The sequence below is a fragment of the Ovis aries genome, chromosome 21, assembly GCF_016772045.2.
Source record: "Ovis aries strain OAR_USU_Benz2616 breed Rambouillet chromosome 21, ARS-UI_Ramb_v3.0, whole genome shotgun sequence".
Lineage (NCBI taxonomy): Eukaryota > Metazoa > Chordata > Mammalia > Artiodactyla > Bovidae > Ovis > Ovis aries.
Window position 1 is genome coordinate 29,754,391 of NC_056074.1, and position 18,092 is coordinate 29,772,482.

The 18,092-nt window shown below is 44.3% G+C and overlaps 1 protein-coding gene and 1 pseudogene across 1 annotated transcript; both read left to right on the plus strand.

The window, feature by feature from the left end:
- Positions 1–2,959: 2,959 nt before the first annotated feature.
- Positions 2,960–7,107, plus strand: LOC114110036 (band 4.1-like protein 2). Its single transcript, XM_042238416.2, has one exon. It carries the CDS (start codon positions 3,051–3,053, stop codon positions 5,817–5,819), a length of 2,769 nt encoding a protein of 922 aa, XP_042094350.1. The 5' UTR covers positions 2,960–3,050; the 3' UTR covers positions 5,820–7,107.
- A 2,324-nt stretch (positions 7,108–9,431) lies between these two features.
- LOC105604060 (14-3-3 protein theta-like) lies at positions 9,432–10,203 on the plus strand (annotated as a pseudogene).
- The last annotated feature ends 7,889 nt before the right edge of the window (positions 10,204–18,092 follow it).

Consider the following 18,092-nt stretch of genomic DNA (forward strand, 5'->3'; position numbering starts at 1 on the left):
ATTTGAGTGACAGGGGAGCCCCCAGGATGGCACAGTCTCTGGAGCTGGGTGAGAGTTGGGGGGTCAGGGTGAGGGCAAGGTTACCCCACCCTGGGTGGGGGATGCAGCTGCCTGACCCGTGTGCAGGGAGGGTGCCCTCATCCTGCCACCAGGCACCCAAATAAAGAAAGAAAAATGTTTTAAAAAATTAAAAATAAACAAAAATAAAAACTGGAGGCAAGACAAGTGATTGCTGTAATACTTCAGCTGAGGAATGATGAGACTCTGAACTGAGCTACCAGCAGTGGGGCTACAGCTGTAGAAGTAGGTGAACGCTGGAGTTTCCCACTTGAGTGATTCAGTCCATAAAGGATAATAAGGATATTTCAAGGGAAATACAGTTTGGAGAGGAAGAGTCTTAGTCACTTTAGACATGCTGAATTTGAGGAGCTTGTATGATACCCCACGGGGAACAGTCCAGCGGGAAGCTGGATGGAAGTTTGGACTTGGGAGGAAATTCTGAACAAAATATACAGAGAAGTGGGGAAGGAAATCCTTGGCATGGATGTGATTTCCTAGGAAGAAACTGAGGGCAAATAAAAAAACTGAGGACAAAATGTTTAGAATATCAACATCAAAGTTGAGGCAGAAGAAAAGTCACCTGATGAATGGGACTTAATTAGGGAAAGTTAAAAAAAAATTTTTTAATGAAAAAATAAAATTAGAAAAAGTAATTTTTTAATGTCTATTTAGACCAGTTTAAGGAGACCCTGGTTTGATTCCTGGGTTGGAAAGTTCCCCTAGAGAAGGGATAGGCTACCCACTCCAGTATTCTCGGGCTCCCCTGGTGGCTCAGACAATAAAGAATCTGCCTACAATGTGTGAGACCTGGGTTTGATCCCTGGGTTGGGGAGACTCCCTGGAGGAGGGCATGGCAACCCACTTCAGTATTCTTGCCTGGAGAATCCCATAGACAGGGGAGCCTGGCAGCCTAACAGTCCATAGGGTCATAGAGTCGGACACGACTGAGGGACTAAGCACAGCACACACATTTTAACAAGACGGAATGTTGGGGTACACAGTACTCAGTCACTCAGCTGTGTCAGACTCTTTGTGACCCCACAGATGGTAACCCACCAGGCTCCTCCATTCATGGGATTTTTCTGGGAGAGAAAACCAGATTGGGTGTCTCTTTCCTTCTCCAGTAATTGATAAATATCAATACAATTCTATTCAAATACTATCCCAGGGTATTTAATAAATGTAGTGAGATGAATGCAATAAGCAGAGTTAAATGTTGCAGTTAGGTGTAGGAGGAGAGGACTGAGGATTGAGCTGGTGGGAGCAGAGCGTATGGCCAAGAAGGGTTCAGGTGATGCGGACACAGCCGAACCCTCTTCACTAAGGCTGGACACAAAGTACAAAGGCTTTTGGTAAAACTGCCTTCAGTAAGAAATGCCGCCAGCCAATTCTTTCAGCCTTGAGTGTAAGAAAAATCAAACAGAAATTTTGTAAGGAGAAGATGGAAACTGCTTTTCTATACCTCACATATGAGTGGGGGCTGGAAGGATATTGGTTTAAGTGCCTCTTGGCTGGGAGCAAAATGGATTTTCCCCTTTCCTTTTTTTATGAGTATGTGTTAGTCACTCAGTCATGTCCGACTCTTTGTGACCCCAACGGACTATAGACCACCAGGCTCCTCTGTCCGTGAAATTCTCCAGGCAAGCATAGTCGAGGGGGCTGCCATTTCCTTCTCCATTTCTGTGTATGTTGCTGCTAACAATTCACAAAGTATTTTCCTGTTTATACCTCAGTTCCCCCAAGTAAATGATTAACCATGATTACACATTAAGAAAAATAAGAACTTAGGCTTGAGAGCTTTACCATGTCCCAGAATTGGTTCTTACTGCATTATTAAAAAAATAAAAAAAGTTTTTGTGTTTCTCAATTTGGCTGCCTTGGGTCTTAGCTGCAGCACGCTGGGTCTTTGTTGTGGTGCACGGACTCCCAGTTGTGGTATGAAGGTTTAGTTGCTTCGAGGCATGTGGGATCTTAGTTTTCTGACCAGGGATCAAACCCACGATTCCTGCATTGCAAGGTGGATTCTTACCCACTGGACGACCAGGCAAGTCCCCTCAGTGCTTGACTGATCTCAACTCATTTGTTCTGCACAGGCATGTTATAAACTAGGAACACTCATCCTTATTTTATAGAAGAGTGAACAGAGGGCTAGGGAGGTCCAGTGACTTAACAAGAGTCATCCAATGAAGACATCCACATAAAAATTCATGCCCAAGCAGTCTGTGTCCCGTGTCTGTCCCCTTGTCCAGCATTTTATACCACTTTCAGTTCACAGGTCCCAGGGACTGTTAATAAATAGAAGCCACTTACATTACACAGTTACTTTTGATTTTCTCAGAGGGAATCCAAGATAATCAACAACTAGGAATAGCCATGAGGGTTTCTGATAAATAATCAGTGAAACAGAATAACTCATAAATGTTCTCTCTTGCTGTTAGGCTCTATAATACATGTACATTTCATTACATGACCCTATGCATATTTATCACTTTAGATGGTTTTCACCTCTCTGGTTTTAGCTAGATTATAAATTCTCTGAGGCTAAAAGTACAAACGCCTAATATTCAGAGCCTAGCCCAGGAAAGCAGTGAAAATCTGTTGATGCATTTTTAATGAATGATTCAGGTAATGAAGGGGAGCTTGAAAAAGCTTCTTTCAGTCACATAAAGATTTTTCAGTTATTTTCCAAATAGCCTGAGTTGGGAAGTCAAAATCTAAAATGTGTTTTAGGGCTTGGTATTTTTTAGAAGATATTTTAAATACATTTTTATGACTTCAAGAGAAACGTATCCATAAAGACATAATTCATTTTGAAAGGACCCTGTGGAATCTATAGTATTAAGAACTTTTTTTAAAAAAGAAAAGAATAGGATTGTGCCCACGAGCACACAGTGGTGGCAGTGATCGCAGAGCTGGGCTGCTGGTGTGAGCTCCGAGGAGCTCAGTGATCACCCTGTGAGTCCAGTCCCGGTGACCAATAAGCTGTGACCATGACTACTGAAGTGGGCTCCGCATCTGAAGTGAAGAAAGAGTCTGACCAGTTAGGAGCAGACGCAACCAAGGAGAAACCGAAAGAAGTAGCAGAAAATCAGCAGAATCAGACATCTGATCCAGAGGAGGAAAAAGGTTCCCAGTCATCTCCTCCAGCTGAAAGCCAAAGTAGCCCACGCCGCCAGAAGAAAGAGAAAGATCCATCTGAGAGCCGGGGGATTTCTCGATTCATACCCCCTTGGCTTAAGAAACAAAAGTCCTATACCTTAGTAGTGGCCAAAGATGGAGGAGATAAAAAAGAGCCTACCCAACTTGTTGTGGAAGAACAGGTTTTAGACAAGGAGGAATCTCTTCCTGAAGAAGAAAGGCAGGCCAAGGGTGATGCTGAAGAAACAGCTCAGAGAAAACAACAGGAGATTAAGGTTGACGTCAAGGAAGAGAAACCTCTGCTTGTTGAAGAAGTAAGTAAGGAGAGAGAAGAAGAGAAGGTGAAGGAAATACAGGAAGCAGAAATTTTGGATGAAGCAGCAAAAAGGGAGACAAAGGAAGTGCAGACCAATGAGCTAAAAGCAGAGAAGGCCTCTCTGAAAGCCCCCAAGAAGACCAAAACTGTCCAGTGTAAAGTGACCCTCCTGGATGGCTCTGAGTACAGCTGCGACCTGGAGAAACGTGCGAAGGGGCAAGTGTTATTTGACAAAGTGTGTGAGCATCTCAATCTCTTGGAAAAGGACTACTTCGGACTTGTGTTTCAGGAGAACCCTGAGCAGAAAAACTGGCTAGATCCTGCAAAAGAAATAAAGAGACAGCTGCGAAGTCTTCCTTGGCTGTTCAGCTTTAATGTGAAGTTTTATCCTCCTGATCCTTCTCAGTTGACTGAAGATATCACCAGATACTTCTTGTGCCTTCAGCTCCGGCAGGACATTGCCTCAGGTCGCCTGCCCTGCTCTTTTGTGACTCATGCCCTCCTGGGATCTTACACGCTGCAGGCTGAACTTGGGGACTATGACCCAGAAGAGCATGCCAGTCATGACCTCAGCGACTTCCAGTTTGCCCCCACCCAGACAAAAGAGCTGGAAGAGAAGGTGGCAGAGCTGCATAAGACCCACAGGGGCTTATCTCCAGCACAAGCTGATTCTCAGTTCTTAGAAAATGCCAAGAGGCTTTCCATGTACGGCGTTGACCTGCACCACGCTAAGGACTCAGAAGGCGTGGACATCAAGCTGGGTGTATGTGCTAATGGACTCCTCATCTACAAAGACAGGCTGAGAATCAATCGCTTCGCTTGGCCGAAAATCTTGAAAATCTCCTATAAGCGCAGTAACTTCTACATTAAAGTTAGGCCAGCAGAGCTGGAACAGTTCGAGAGCACCATTGGCTTCAAGCTGCCAAACCATCGGGCGGCAAAAAGGCTATGGAAGGTGTGTGTGGAACATCATACTTTCTACAGGCTTGTGTCTCCAGAGCAGCCACCAAAGGCCAAGTTCTTGACCTTAGGGTCCAAATTCCGCTACAGTGGCCGTACACAGGCGCAGACCCGCCAGGCCAGCAGCCTGATTGACCGGCCGGCGCCACACTTCGAACGCACTTCTAGTAAACGGGTCTCCAGGAGTCTAGATGGAGCTCCGATTGATGCTGTGGACCAAAGTCTTATGAAGGATATTCCTGGCCCTGCTGGGGAGGTTTCAGCACAAGGCCCTGGAGTTGTGAGCACTGCCGTGGTACAAGATGGTAATGGCAGAAAGGACCTGAGAAGCCCAGCTAAAGCCCCGCATATGCCGCTCACTGAAGGAAAGAGTTCACTTGAGACTCTGAATGTAGTGGAGGAGAAGAAGCAGGCAGAGGTTGGGAAAGATGAAAGAGTAATCCCCGAAGAAATGAACGGTAAAGAGCTGTCCCCTGGGCGTGGTCCTGGGGAGATGCGGAAGGTGGAGCCAGGGATGCAGAAAGACTCCACCTCCCTGTCTTCTGAGAGCAGCAGCAGCAGCAGCGAGAGCGAGGAGGAGGAGGACGTGGGGGAGTACCGGCCCCACCACCGGGTGACTGAGGGCACCATCAGGGAGGAGCAGGAGGAGGACGAAGAGGAGGTGGAGGAGGCACCCGGCCAAGCAGCCAAGGTAGTAGACAGGGAGGACCCAGTGCCAGCAGCCAGCCCAGTCACACACGCAGGGGCCAGTGTCGGCCCAGTAGAAACAGTGCCCCAGGAAGAGGTAGTGGCCCCCCAGATCCCTGCCGAGAAGAGTGTAAACGAAGGCGCTGTTAAGCAAGATGCCGTCGAAGAAACAGAGGAGGAGCTGCAGGTTAACGGAGAGGTGGCTCATGTTGACACTGATGTTCTGCCACAGATTATTTGTTGTTCAGAGCCACCAGTGGTGAAAACAGAGATGGTAACAATTTCTGATGCCTCACAAAGGACAGAAATCTCCACCAAGGAAGTCCCTATTGTCCAAACGGAGACCAAAACCATCACATATGAGTCTCCACAGATTGATGGCGGGGCTGGTGGTGACTCAGGCACGTTACTGACTGCACAGACCATCACATCTGAGTCCGTGTCGACAACAACAACCACACACATCACCAAGACTGTAAAAGGTGGAATATCTGAAACAAGAATTGAGAAACGCATCGTGATCACAGGAGATGCAGATATTGACCATGACCAGGCGCTGGCCCAGGCCATCAGGGAAGCCAGGGAGCAGCACCCCGACATGTCGGTCACGAGGGTGGTGGTGCACAAAGAAACCGAGTTGGAGGAAGGGGAAGAGTAAGAAATTCATTTTATAGACAACATTCAACTTTGTGAACCTGAAGAATTTTGACCATTCCAAGTCTTAATGCCACACCACTGCTCCAGCGAATTTATACTACGACTGGTTACAATGGCCAGAAGCCTGAAGAATTAAAATGCCAACACCAAACCTTACCTTAACAGCTCTGGTCTATACCATTCCCTCGCATTTTAATATATTGTTTTGTTTTATAACCACTTCTAAATATTATTTCTTTTCTTTCCTTTTTTTTTTTTTCAGTTAGAGAGTTTTGTTTTTTGTTTCTTGTTTACTTTGTGTACAACTACCTGCTTTTTGTGACTCATTTTGATCAAATGATAGTGAACAAAGCCAGCCACAGCTGGTACGGTGCTGTTCACTGGAACAGGTGCTGTTGTGCGGAAAGGAGACTCTGTGACTAATTTTGATAGTGGCTTTCCTTCTTCCGGATGCTTCCCATTGGGTTCTTAGAAGTCAATATTTACAGAGTTTTCAGTTTGCGGTAAATACACTGTATGAGAAAATGTTAATGCAGATTTAAAAGTGTTTCTTACATTATGAAAATTTTCTAAGGTTTTGAAAATTTCACTGGGGCTATTTTTTGATAATGAACCCTTTTGACTTTCCAGTCCTGTGACTTTTTACTTTGGGGCAGAAAGTCCAGGAATCTGCAGACTGGAGAACTATGATGACGTTCACTGACCAACGCACTGTGTTCAGAGACCCTTGTCGCACCACAGTGCCGATCCTTCTCAGACACGGGCTCTTTGGCAGCATTCCAGAAACAGGAGGGGAGAGACAGCGATTTCTTCCCTCCTACTAAGATATTCAGGCAGCTTAAAAACCTTAGTGCTTTCTTTCTTAACATGTCCAAATTTCCATACTTTCCATTATTTGAATACTTGTGTAGAACACTTGGCTTTGTATTAAACCCCCTTGTCTCCATGTAAAAACTGACCTTTTGTTTATCAAGCAGGTGTTATCTCTTTCAGATAGCGTGATGATTCACAGGTGTGAGGATGCTGGGATGGAGGAGTAGGGCCATGGTGGGGGTTTTTTTTGACAGTTGTAAGAAAGTTACACCAGTAAAGCTGATGCCAGAGACCTGATAGGGACGTATTAACTGTATTGAACATTCTTTCCTTTGCTTTGCCCCCATGTATAGTTATGATGCCAGATTAGATTTCTTGCAGCTTCAAGTTGTATTAAATGATATTTTGCTTTCTGTAATACTGTTATAAAATAAAGTTTGTTTATTCTCTAAAAAAAAAAAAAGAAAAGAATAAAATTTCTTACTTGAGCTAGTTTCTAAACCAAAGGGCTACAAGTGAAGGGTGCCTGTGGTCCAAAGTTATCCCAAACTCTTGAATCAGCATACTGAATGCTCCTCTCTCCCTTTCCATCAAGGATATACTCAAGTACAACCCCTGCCTACTGGAAATATCTGATGTGAAATGTTAAAGAATAAACACTGGTGCCTGGAGCCACTCTGCTGAAAGTCTAAGAGGGCTTCTGCTCTTGGTAAAGGAGAGTCAGTAATTTAGAAGAACAAACCAGCTGAGAACAAATATGAAAGACAGACAAAAATCTTAGAAAAGCCAACTTCTCTCATATCGGAAACCTGATGCACTGCTGGCAAGAATGTAACACGGCACAGCTACTTCGGGAAAGCATGACAGTCCCTCAGAAAGTTAAGCACCAGGTCACCATATGACCCAGTGATTTCCACTCCCCAAAGAAGTGAGAAGGTATGTCCACACAGTCGCCAACATGAATGAATGTCCTTAGTAACATTATTCACAACAGCCAAAAGGTGACTATGACCCAAATGTCCATCAAGATTGTATAAACAGAATGTAGCATTTCTACACCATGTACTCTCATTTGGCCACAAGGAATCAAAGACTGATAGACGCTGCAACGTGGATGAACTTTATAAGCATGCTATGAAGCTAGAGACTAAAGATCTTGTATTATGTGATTCCACTTATATGAAATGTCATAATAAGCATTTCATAGAGACAGAAAGTAGATTAATGGATGCTTAGGATCAAGGGGATTGGTAGGTGAGAAAGGATACAGGGCTTCTTTCTGAGGTGGTGAAAATGTTCTAAAATTGATAGTGGTAATAGTTGCATAATTCTATGAATATAGTAAAAACCACTGAATCGTACACTTTAAATGGGTGAATTGTATCTCAATAAAGGTATTAACAGAAAAAAACAAACAAAAAAACTGCTCTCAAAGGCACTGTTAGCTGTTGGTAGTAAGTTAACAAGATCACGATGAGTTACTGGGAGAAGACCTAGGACAGAGCGTGGAAGCCCAGAGAGGTAAGTGTGGCATTTGGGGCCACTTCCCTTTTCGGAGTATGTGTTGGTTCTACAGGAACTGGCTGAAGGGCACATCGCATATTGCAGGTGGCACATTGCTGGGCTTACTGCCCCTGAGTGGGAGCGTGAGCTCATCAGAGTAGGGATGAACTGGATATAGGAGGGTGACCTGATGAAGCCAGTTCTCCTTGGGCTGGGAAAGTCTTCCCAAAGAGCAAACTGAACATATCAGATTGTTCTCAGGGGGACTTCAGTTCAGCTTCAAGCTTTCTCCATGTCTGGAGCTGTATTCGGAAACTTCAATTGTTGGCATACCTAGATACATAGCAGAAATGAGCATAAATCCCTTCTGGAGGAAGGTGATATCATTCGAGTCCTCAAGTTATTTTAGCAAACAATTTTTCAAAAAGAATCAGTTCAGTTCAGTTGCTCAGTTGTGTCTGACTCTTTGCAACCCCATGGACTGCCGCACACCAGGCTTCCCTGTCCATTACCAACTCCTGGAGCTTGCTTAAACTCGTATCCATCAAGTCTGTGATAACAAGAAATAACTAGCACACAATAAGAAAACAAGCTAAGAGAAAAAAAAAATAGGCTGTAGAAACAGACCTGGAGGCACTACAGAAATAGGAGTTACTGGACACAGACTTTAAAATATCTATGCCTGTGACCCAGCATTCCCACGACGGGGTACACGCACAGAGGAAACCATGACTCAAAAGACATATGGACCACAATGTTCGCTGCAGCCTGTTTACAATAGTGAGGATATGGAAGCAAATGTCCATTGACAGATGAGTGGATAAAGAAGCTGTGGTACATATATACAATGGAATATTATGCAGCCATGAAAACTAACAAAACTGGGTCATTTGTAGAGACAGGGATAGACCTAGAGACCATCATACAGAACGAAGTCAGAAAGAGGAAAACCAGTTTCATATATTAACACATATATGTGAAATCTAGAAAAATGGCACAGATCATCTTATTTGCAAAGCGAAAGTAGAGACACAGACAGAGAACAAATGTGTGGATTCTAAGGGGCAAAGGGGTAGGTAGTGGTGGAAGGAATCAAGAGACTGGAACTGATACCTATTCACTATTGATACCACGTGTAAAGCATATAGGGGCTTCTCTGGTGGATCAGATAGTAAAGAATATGCCTGCAGAGAAGAGGGATCCAACGGAGATGTGAAGGCCTCCTCGCTGCGCCCCACCACCCCCCGCTAGCCCCTGGGGTCCAGGCTCAACCTCGCTGTCCGCTCCCCTGGCCCCCATGGAGAAGATGGAGCTGATCCAGAAGGCCAAGCTGGCCAAGTAGGCTGAGCGCTATGATGACATGGCCACGTGCATGAAGGCCGCGACGGAGCAGGGTGCCGAGCTGTCCAACGAGGAGTGCAACCTGCTGTCGGTGGCCTACAAGAACGTGGTCGGGGGCCGCCGGGCCGCCTAGAGAGTCACCTCCAGCATTGAGCAGAAGACCAACACCTCGGACAAGAAGTTGCAGCTGATCAAGGACTACCGGGAGAAAGTGGAGTCCGAGCTGAGGTCCATCTGCACCACGGTCCTGGAATTGTTGGATAAGTATTTAATAGCCAATGCAACTAATCCAGAGAGTAAGGTCTCCTATCTGAAAATGAAGGGAGGTTACTTCTGGTACCTTGCTGAAGTTGCTTGTGGTGATGATCAGAAGCAAACGATAGATAATTCCCGAGGAGCTTACCAAGAGGCTTTCGACATAAGCAAGAAAGAGAGGCAGCCCACACACCCCATCTGGCTGGGGCTGGCTCTTAACTTTTCTGTGCTCTAATATGAGATCCTCAATAACCTGGAACTGGCCTGCACATGGGCTAAAACGGCTTTTGATGAGGCTATTGCAGAACTCGACACATTGAATGAAGGAAGACTCGTACAAAGACAGCACCCTCATCATGCAGCTGCTGAGAGACAACCTCACACTGTGGACATCAGACAGTGCAGGAGAATGTGATGCAACAGAAGGGGCCGAAAACGAAGTGCATACACGGTGCCATCTTTCCTCCCCTTAAGACCTTTTTACTCATCTCCATTCCTCACTCCATTTGGATTTCCTATAGCAGAAAAACCCATTCATGTGTATGGAATCAACTGTTTAGAGTCTTTTCACACTGCAGCTTCGGGAAAACTCCATACCTAGATTTGTGTTTGTCTTAGCCTTCCTGGTGTGCAGTTACTGCCGTAGAGAAGTATTCGTAGCTTCATTTCATACAAACGTAAGTAACTTCCAAACACTTATGTAGAAGACTAAAAATGTATCTGGTATTTAAGGAATCTGAACTAGTTCTGCAAGTGACTGCGTTTTGTATTACTGTGAAGATATGAAAATGTAGCTAATTACAATTTAAAGAGTGTTCTACATAACTTCTTAATTTCTACATTCCCTCCTTTGCTCTTCTTCAGAGATTTCCTTTCAGTAAGCAACTTTTCCATCCTCTTAATATTTTCCTTTTTAGTAGGAATCCAGAAGTATTAGATTGAATGGAAAAGCATTCGACATTTTGGGGCTGGGGGATCACAGATTAAAACGCCTCCTGTATCATATGTGATGGAGGTCTTGTGTATCTGTGACAACAGGGAGTTTCCTTATTCACTCTTCATTTGCTGCTGTTTAAGTTGACAACTTCCCTTCCCAATAAAAACTCACTTACACCTCCTGCCTTTGTAGTTCTGGTATTCACTTTACTATGTAATAGAAGTAGCATGTTGCTGCCAGAATACAGCCATTGCTTTTGGCAAATTAAAGTGCATGTCATTTCTTAATACACTAGTGAAGTGAAGTGAAGTCGCTCAGTCGTGTCTGACTCTTTGCGACCCCATAGACTGTAGCCTGTCAGGCTCCTCCGTCCATGGGATTTTCCAGCCAAGAGTGCTGGAGTGGATTGCCATTTCCTTCTCCAGGGGATCTTCCCAACCCAGGAATCGAACCCAGGTCTCCCACATTGCAGGCAGATGCTTTACCATCTGAGCCACCAGGGAAGCACTAGAAAATAATACACTAGAAAGGGGGAAAAAAGCATACAGTCTAGTCTAAAACATTAGTACTTTTCCATGCAGATTTGTGCACATGTGAGGTGTCCAGTTTGTCTAGTGATTGTTATTTATGGAGTTGGACCACTATTGTATGTTGCTAATCACTTTCATGCATTGGAGAAGGAAATGGCAACCTACTCCAGTGTTCTTGCCTAGAGAATCCCAGGGACGGAGGAGCCTGGTGGGCTGCCAGCTATGGGGTCGCACAGAGTTGGACACGACTGAAGCGACTTAGCAGCAGCAGCAGCAGTCATTGACTGTAGTCCCAAAAAAGCCTGGTGAAAATGTTATGCCCTATGTAACAGCAGAGTAGCATAAAATAAAATTACATTTTATAAACCAAAAAAAAACCCACAGAATATACCTGCAATGCAGGAGCCTCAGGTTGGATCCCTGGGTCAGGAAGATCCCCTGGAGAAGAGAATAGAGGGCTGTCTACTCCAGTATTCTTGCCTGGAGAATCCCACCGATGAAGGAGCCAGTGAACTACAGTTCTTGGGGTCACAGAGTCGGACACGACTGACTGAACAACTAACACACACAGAAAATACGTAACTAATGAGAAGCTACAGTATAACTCAGGAAATTCTACTCAATGCTCTGTGGTGACACAAACAGGAAGGAAATTCAAAACAGGGAATATATGCATATGTACAGCTGATTTTTCTTCGGTGGCTGGGTGGTTTAGAATCTGCCTGACAATGCAGGAGACGTGCTTTCCGTACTGGGCCATGAAGATCGCCTGGAGGAGGAAATGGCAAGCCACTCCAGTATTCTTGCCTGGAAAACTCCCATGGACAGAGGAGCCTGGCAGGCTACAGTGCATGGGGTCGCAGAGTCAGACACAACTGAGCGTGCCCACAGGGTACATAGCTGATTGCTTACAGTAGAAATTCACACAATATTGTAAAGCAACTTGAAAGTGAAAGTTGCTTAGTCGTGTCCGACTCTTTGCAACCCCATGGACTATACAGTCCATGGCATTCTCCAGGCCAGGATACTGGAGTGGGTAGCAGTTCCCTACTCCAGGGGATCTTCCCAACCCAGGAAGTGAACCCAGGTCTCCCAAATTGCAGGTGGATTCTTTACCCGCTAAGCCTCTAGAGAAGACCAAGATTACTGGAGTGGGTAGCCTATCCTTTCTCCAGCTGATCTTCCTGACCCAGGAATTGAACTGGGGTCTCCTGCATTGCAGGCAAATTCTTTACCAGCTGACTTATCAGGGAAGCTGAAAAAGTAACTATACTCCAATAAAAATTAAGAAAATAAATAAATTTTAAAAAGATCCCACATAGAAGTTCAAAGATATGGTAATGAATGAGCAATGAAAATGATAAATGAGTGAATCTAAACGACTATCCAAACATTTGATTTATAATAAATACAGAATTGATTACCTTTGGGAACAGGAAATTTTTCTCAATAATTGGTGTTAGACAATTATATACATATAGAAAAAAAATGCTAAACTCACCCCATATCATCAGTTTAGTTCAGTCGCTCAGTCGTGTCCGACTCTTTGCGACCCCAAGAATCGCAGCATGCCAGGCCTCCCTGTTCATCACCATCTCCCGGAGTTCACTCAGACTCACATCCATCGAGTCCGTGATGCCATCCAGCCATCTCATCCTGGGCCGTCCCCTTCTCCTCCTGCCCGCAATCCCTCCCAGCATCAGAGTCTTTTCCAATGAGTCAACTCTTCGCATGAGGTGGCCAAAGTACCGGAGCTTCAGCTTTAGCATCATTCCTTCCAAAGAAATCCCAGGGTTGATCTCCTTCAGAATGGACTGGTTGGATCTCCTTGCAATCCAAGGGACTCTCAAGAGTCTTCTCCACCAGCACAGTTCAAACGCATTATATGGAAAAATCAATTCAGCTATATTATAAGTTACAGTATAAAAGGTAAAACAATAAAATTTCTAAATTTGTGACCTCATGGTACGGAATGACTTTTTAAATAGGACATAAAATTCACCAACCATAAATGAAAAATTGATAAAGCAGACTACATAAAATTAAGACTTTATTCCTCAAAATGTATCATTAAGAGAGCGAAACAAGCCAGAGACACGGCTCTTGGCCCCATGGAACTGTTGGGCTTGGGAAAGTTAGAACCACCTGTTTTAGACCACACTTATGTTTCCAGCCCTTTGTAAACCTAAAAGCTCAATTCAGGATGGGAAAGTCTGAAAACTTTGTTCCCTAATCCGAACCCTAAGAAGCCTGAGAATATATGGCAGATTAAGTTGGGGGCTGCTCAGTTTCTCAGTTTGGAGGCTGTCTTTTCACTTAGGCTCAGAGAAAGAGTGAAGGAGGCTGCACACACCTGGATTGTAAAGTGCCCTTGCTTTTTCCTTCCGTGTGAGGCTAGGTGAGCCCCCGACAGGCCAGGGAGTGGTGGGCAGAGAGGGTTGGTTCTAGAATGAGCCTGGGGGATGACACCTCTCCAAGAATGATGGCATCTAAATCATGGATGAAACTGATTCTTCTGGGGAGTTCCATTTAAAAATACAGGTTGCCAGCAGAGGTGGTGGGAAGGATGAGGGAAAGGATAGGTAGGGAGTTTGGAATGGACATGTACACACTGCTATATTTAAAATGGATAACAAACAAGGCCCTACTATACAGCACTGGGAACTCTGCTCAATGCTTTTTGGTAACCCGGATGGAAGAGGGAGTTGGAAAGAATGGATCCATGTATATATACGGCTGAGTCCCTTCACTGTTCACTTGAAACCATAACAACATTGTTATTCAGGTATTTTTGTTGTTCAGTCACTAAGTCATGTCCAACTCTGTGGCCCCATGGACAGCAACATGCCAGGCCCCTCTGTCCTCCACTATCTCCTGGAATTTACTAAAACTTGTGTCCATTAAGTCGGTGATGCCATCCAACCATCTCATCCTCTGTCACCCTTCTCCTGCCCTCGATCTTTCCCAGCCTCAGGGGCTTTTCCACTATACCCCAATAAAAAATAAAAAGTTTTTTATAAAAAAGTTCTCTGGCCATCAAAGAGACAATTCATTCAGTGGTGCATAGAAATATATATTAAAAAAAAAAAAAAAAAAAAAACTCGGCAGGGAATTCTGATGTGTCCAGGTTTGGAAACTCTGCTGAAGGTCAGAAACCCTTCCAGGACTCAGCCTATGAAAATGGAGACGTCTGTTTCCAAACGTTTATGCCATTTCCTAAAAATAGCAATAAACAAAACCACGAAATGATCCTTAGACAATATCAAGTCTCCTAATGAAAGCAACCTCTCCCTAGCGTTCTTGGGACAGAGGGCATTTTCATCTAGGTCCTGTGTGTCACAGCTCCAGTCTCACCCTCCTGTTCTCATGGCTGGCTCTTCATATCAGCTCTCCAGTCCACGTCCGTGCCCTTGAAGTGCCCTTGTGGAAGTGGGTGAGAAGAGAAGAGCGAGAAAGCAGCCCAGGGAGCATCCAGAGGTCCCAGCCGCCCTGGCCCACACACAGGACACTTTCGAGGAATCAGCGCGTCACCAGCACCATCTGGTGGCTTCTTTGAAATCCTGCTCTCCAGGCCGCGGAAAGATCAGGTCTCGGTGTCTAGAGATGCCTACTGGTTACAAAGGCAGCTCTTCCCCGCAGGACTGTGCGTGGCCAAAACAGGAATTTTCTAGAGTTATTGTTTCTATGACCCCTTTCTTTCTTTCTTTTTTAAAATTTTATTTTAATTGGAGGATAATTTCTTTAGAAGTTTGTGTAGGTTTCTGCTGTACAATAATGTGAATCAGTTGTAAGTATATGTATGTCCCCTCCCTCCTCCCTCCCTCCCTCCATCCCACCCCTCTAAGTCATCACAGAGCACTGAGCTTAGCTCCCTGGGTTATATAGCAGCTTCTCATGAGCTATTTTACACATGGTAGTCTGTATGTCTCAATTCTACTTTCTCAATTCGTCCCACCCTCTCCTTCCCCTGCTGTGCCCATAAGTCTGTTCTCCATGTCTGTGTCTCTATTCCTACCCTGTAAATAAGTTTATCAGTATTATTTTTCTAGATCCTATATATATATATGCATTCATATACAATATTTATTTTTCTCTGACTTACTTCACTCTGTATAGCAGACCCTAGTTTCATTTACCTCAGTTCAACTGACTCAAATTCATGCCTTTTAAAGGCTGAATAATATTCCACCACACCTTCCCTGATAGCTCAGTTGGTAAAGAATCCGCCTGCAATGCAAGAGACCCTGGTTCGACTCATGGGTTGGGAAGATCTGCTGGAGAAGGGATAGGTTACCCACCCCAGTATTCTTGGGCTTCCCTTGTGGCTCAGCTGGTAAAGAATCTGCCTGCAATGCGGGAGACCTGGGTTCGATCCCTGGGTTGGGATGATCCCCTGGAGAAGGGAAAGGCTACCCACTCCAGGATTCTGGCCTGGAGAATTCCATGGACTGTATAGTCCATGGGGTCTCAAAGAGTCGGACACGACTGAGTGACCTTCACTTTCCCACCATACATATGTACCACAACTTCCTTAACCCTTCATCTGTGAATGGACATGTCGGTTGCTGCCATGTCCTGGCTATTGTGCACAGTGCTGCAATGAACATTGGGGGTACATGTGTCTTTTTGAATTGTGGTTTCCTTAGGGTATATGCCCAGTAATGGGATTGCTAGGTCATATGGTAGTCTCTTTCTTTAACATTTTTCATTCATTCATTCAACAAGCCTATTCGCATACATACTGTGTGTCAAGGAATCGTAGGGCTTAGAAATCAGTGAAGGGATGCGGACAATTAGTAGGCAAAATATACAAATCTTTTCTGAATAAGTGTTATTTAGAGAATTAAGAGGGTGAGGGGATCCAGTGGTCTTGAACTGGGTCATCAAGGAAGACTCTCTGATGGAGAACCCAGTGAGGAGAAATCGCCTCCCGTGAGAAGGGCATCCTTAGCTGAGTGTACGGTTTGGGCAGGGAACCTGGGCTCGGGACAGAAAGTAAGGGCTTTCTGCACTACCAGTCTCCCTCTGAAGTTTCCTTTTAACCACCAAATTACATCTTGCATCTCTCTCTACTAGTCAAGATTCTCTTCCTGCAAGATATGTCAACTATGTGAAACCCTCCAGTTTTACAGAAATGTTGACCCAACTGATTAAATTCTTAATGATATATAACAGAATCTTCTCTTCCTTAATTCTGCACAATCTTGCATCATCCCATAATACAAAGCCTGGACAACTTTTACCGGGTACTTGCTCTCCTGCTTTGCCCTTTAGGGACATTATCTACTTTAGTTCTCACAGCAACCCCAAGTGGTAGGTACTATTATTATTATTCCCATTTTAGAGAGGAGAAAGCCATGGTTTAGCATGCATTTTAGAAAGGCTTAGTAGTTAAGGGTTTTAGAGTTTGTAACAGTTAGGATTCAGTTACTCAACTCTAAAGTCTGCTTTTATTAGAGCATAAGCTTCTCAGGAGTACCTGGGTCTGACTCTCAGCTCCCTCACTCTTCACTAGCTGTATACGGCAGTGGTGATGGGTTTAACCTCTGTGCGCCTTGGCTTCATCTGTAAACTAATGGGAACAGATGAGTTCATAGACGCCCAAGGCTTACAGCAGCGACTGGTACCGTAGTATGTGGTAAGCACAGTGTCACCATGGCTGTTCAAAACACTTCTATACTATTGCCCACAGTTGATAAAATACACACAACTGAGGAGTCAAGTATTGAATTATGTGCTGATAGTTCTTGTAAAGGTTTTGATGAGAAAGGCAGGCAGATCACTTGGTTCAAAGGGTTATTTCTGTTATCCCTTAATACAGTGTTTGAATTGACTGTGTGAATAGCAATACACATGAACTACACTTCCTAACAGCTTGAATGTTTCACAAATGAGACTTGACTATGTAATTGTATGATAGGAGACAATGGTATAGACCTTGCCTGTCTAAGTGTATAATGGGCGGCAACGGTACAGACCTTGACTATGTAGGTGTATAATAGGAGACAATGTTATAAACAGTCATGAGCACCTTACCAGTTTTAGAGAATGTTTTTTTTCTGTATTGCTTGTCAGGTCAATTAGACATAATTTTTCTATCTTTCATTGCTATAAATAATTGAACCTGGGCTTAATATTTATTCACAGGGATAGAGAAATTAATGATAAACTTCTGGAATCACTAAAGAGATGGGGAACCATGGTGTGAATGAGAAAAAGTGGCAAAGCTCTAGAAACTAGAACTGGTTTCCCTCTGATAGGGGCCCATTCCATCTGCTGTCAAGTACATCTCAACCACCTGTGCTAGAATCAGGCAATAGGGGCTAAAACTGTAGATTCCTGGGTCCAACCCTAGCCCCACCAGACTGTCTGGTGGTTGCCCTAGGAGTCTTATGTTTAACTGCCCTCCAGCTGCTTTATATGGAGTCTAAAGTTTGAGAAGTATCTGCCCAGTTTAAAGCATGAACATGTGGCTGAGAAATCTCAGGATGTTTTGCAAGATGTTTTTAGGAAATGGAAAAAAAGGGCACTAACTGAATGGCTGTGTGGCAACTTAAGTTATGTGTCTGGCACTCCTCTCTTCCCCCTGGAGTTCATGGAGGAGCTGGATGTCTTCTGTGGGTCAGCATTCCTCTCTGCGGAGCTGTTAGCATGGAAAATGCCATTGTGTCTAATCATATTGCTTTCTCACAAAAGGTCAAATGTAGGGAGAACTCTTAGAGTCTTTTATTCTCCCTTCTAAGCATCTTACACAATAATCTCATCTTCTGAAACCTAGCTATCCAAGTACCTTATTAGGAGAAAAGAATCAGAGGTTCTAAGTAATGAAATACAGATGCAAAACCCCAATCGTTCAGAATTTTACTCATCATTTTGACAAGCTTATTTATTTTGA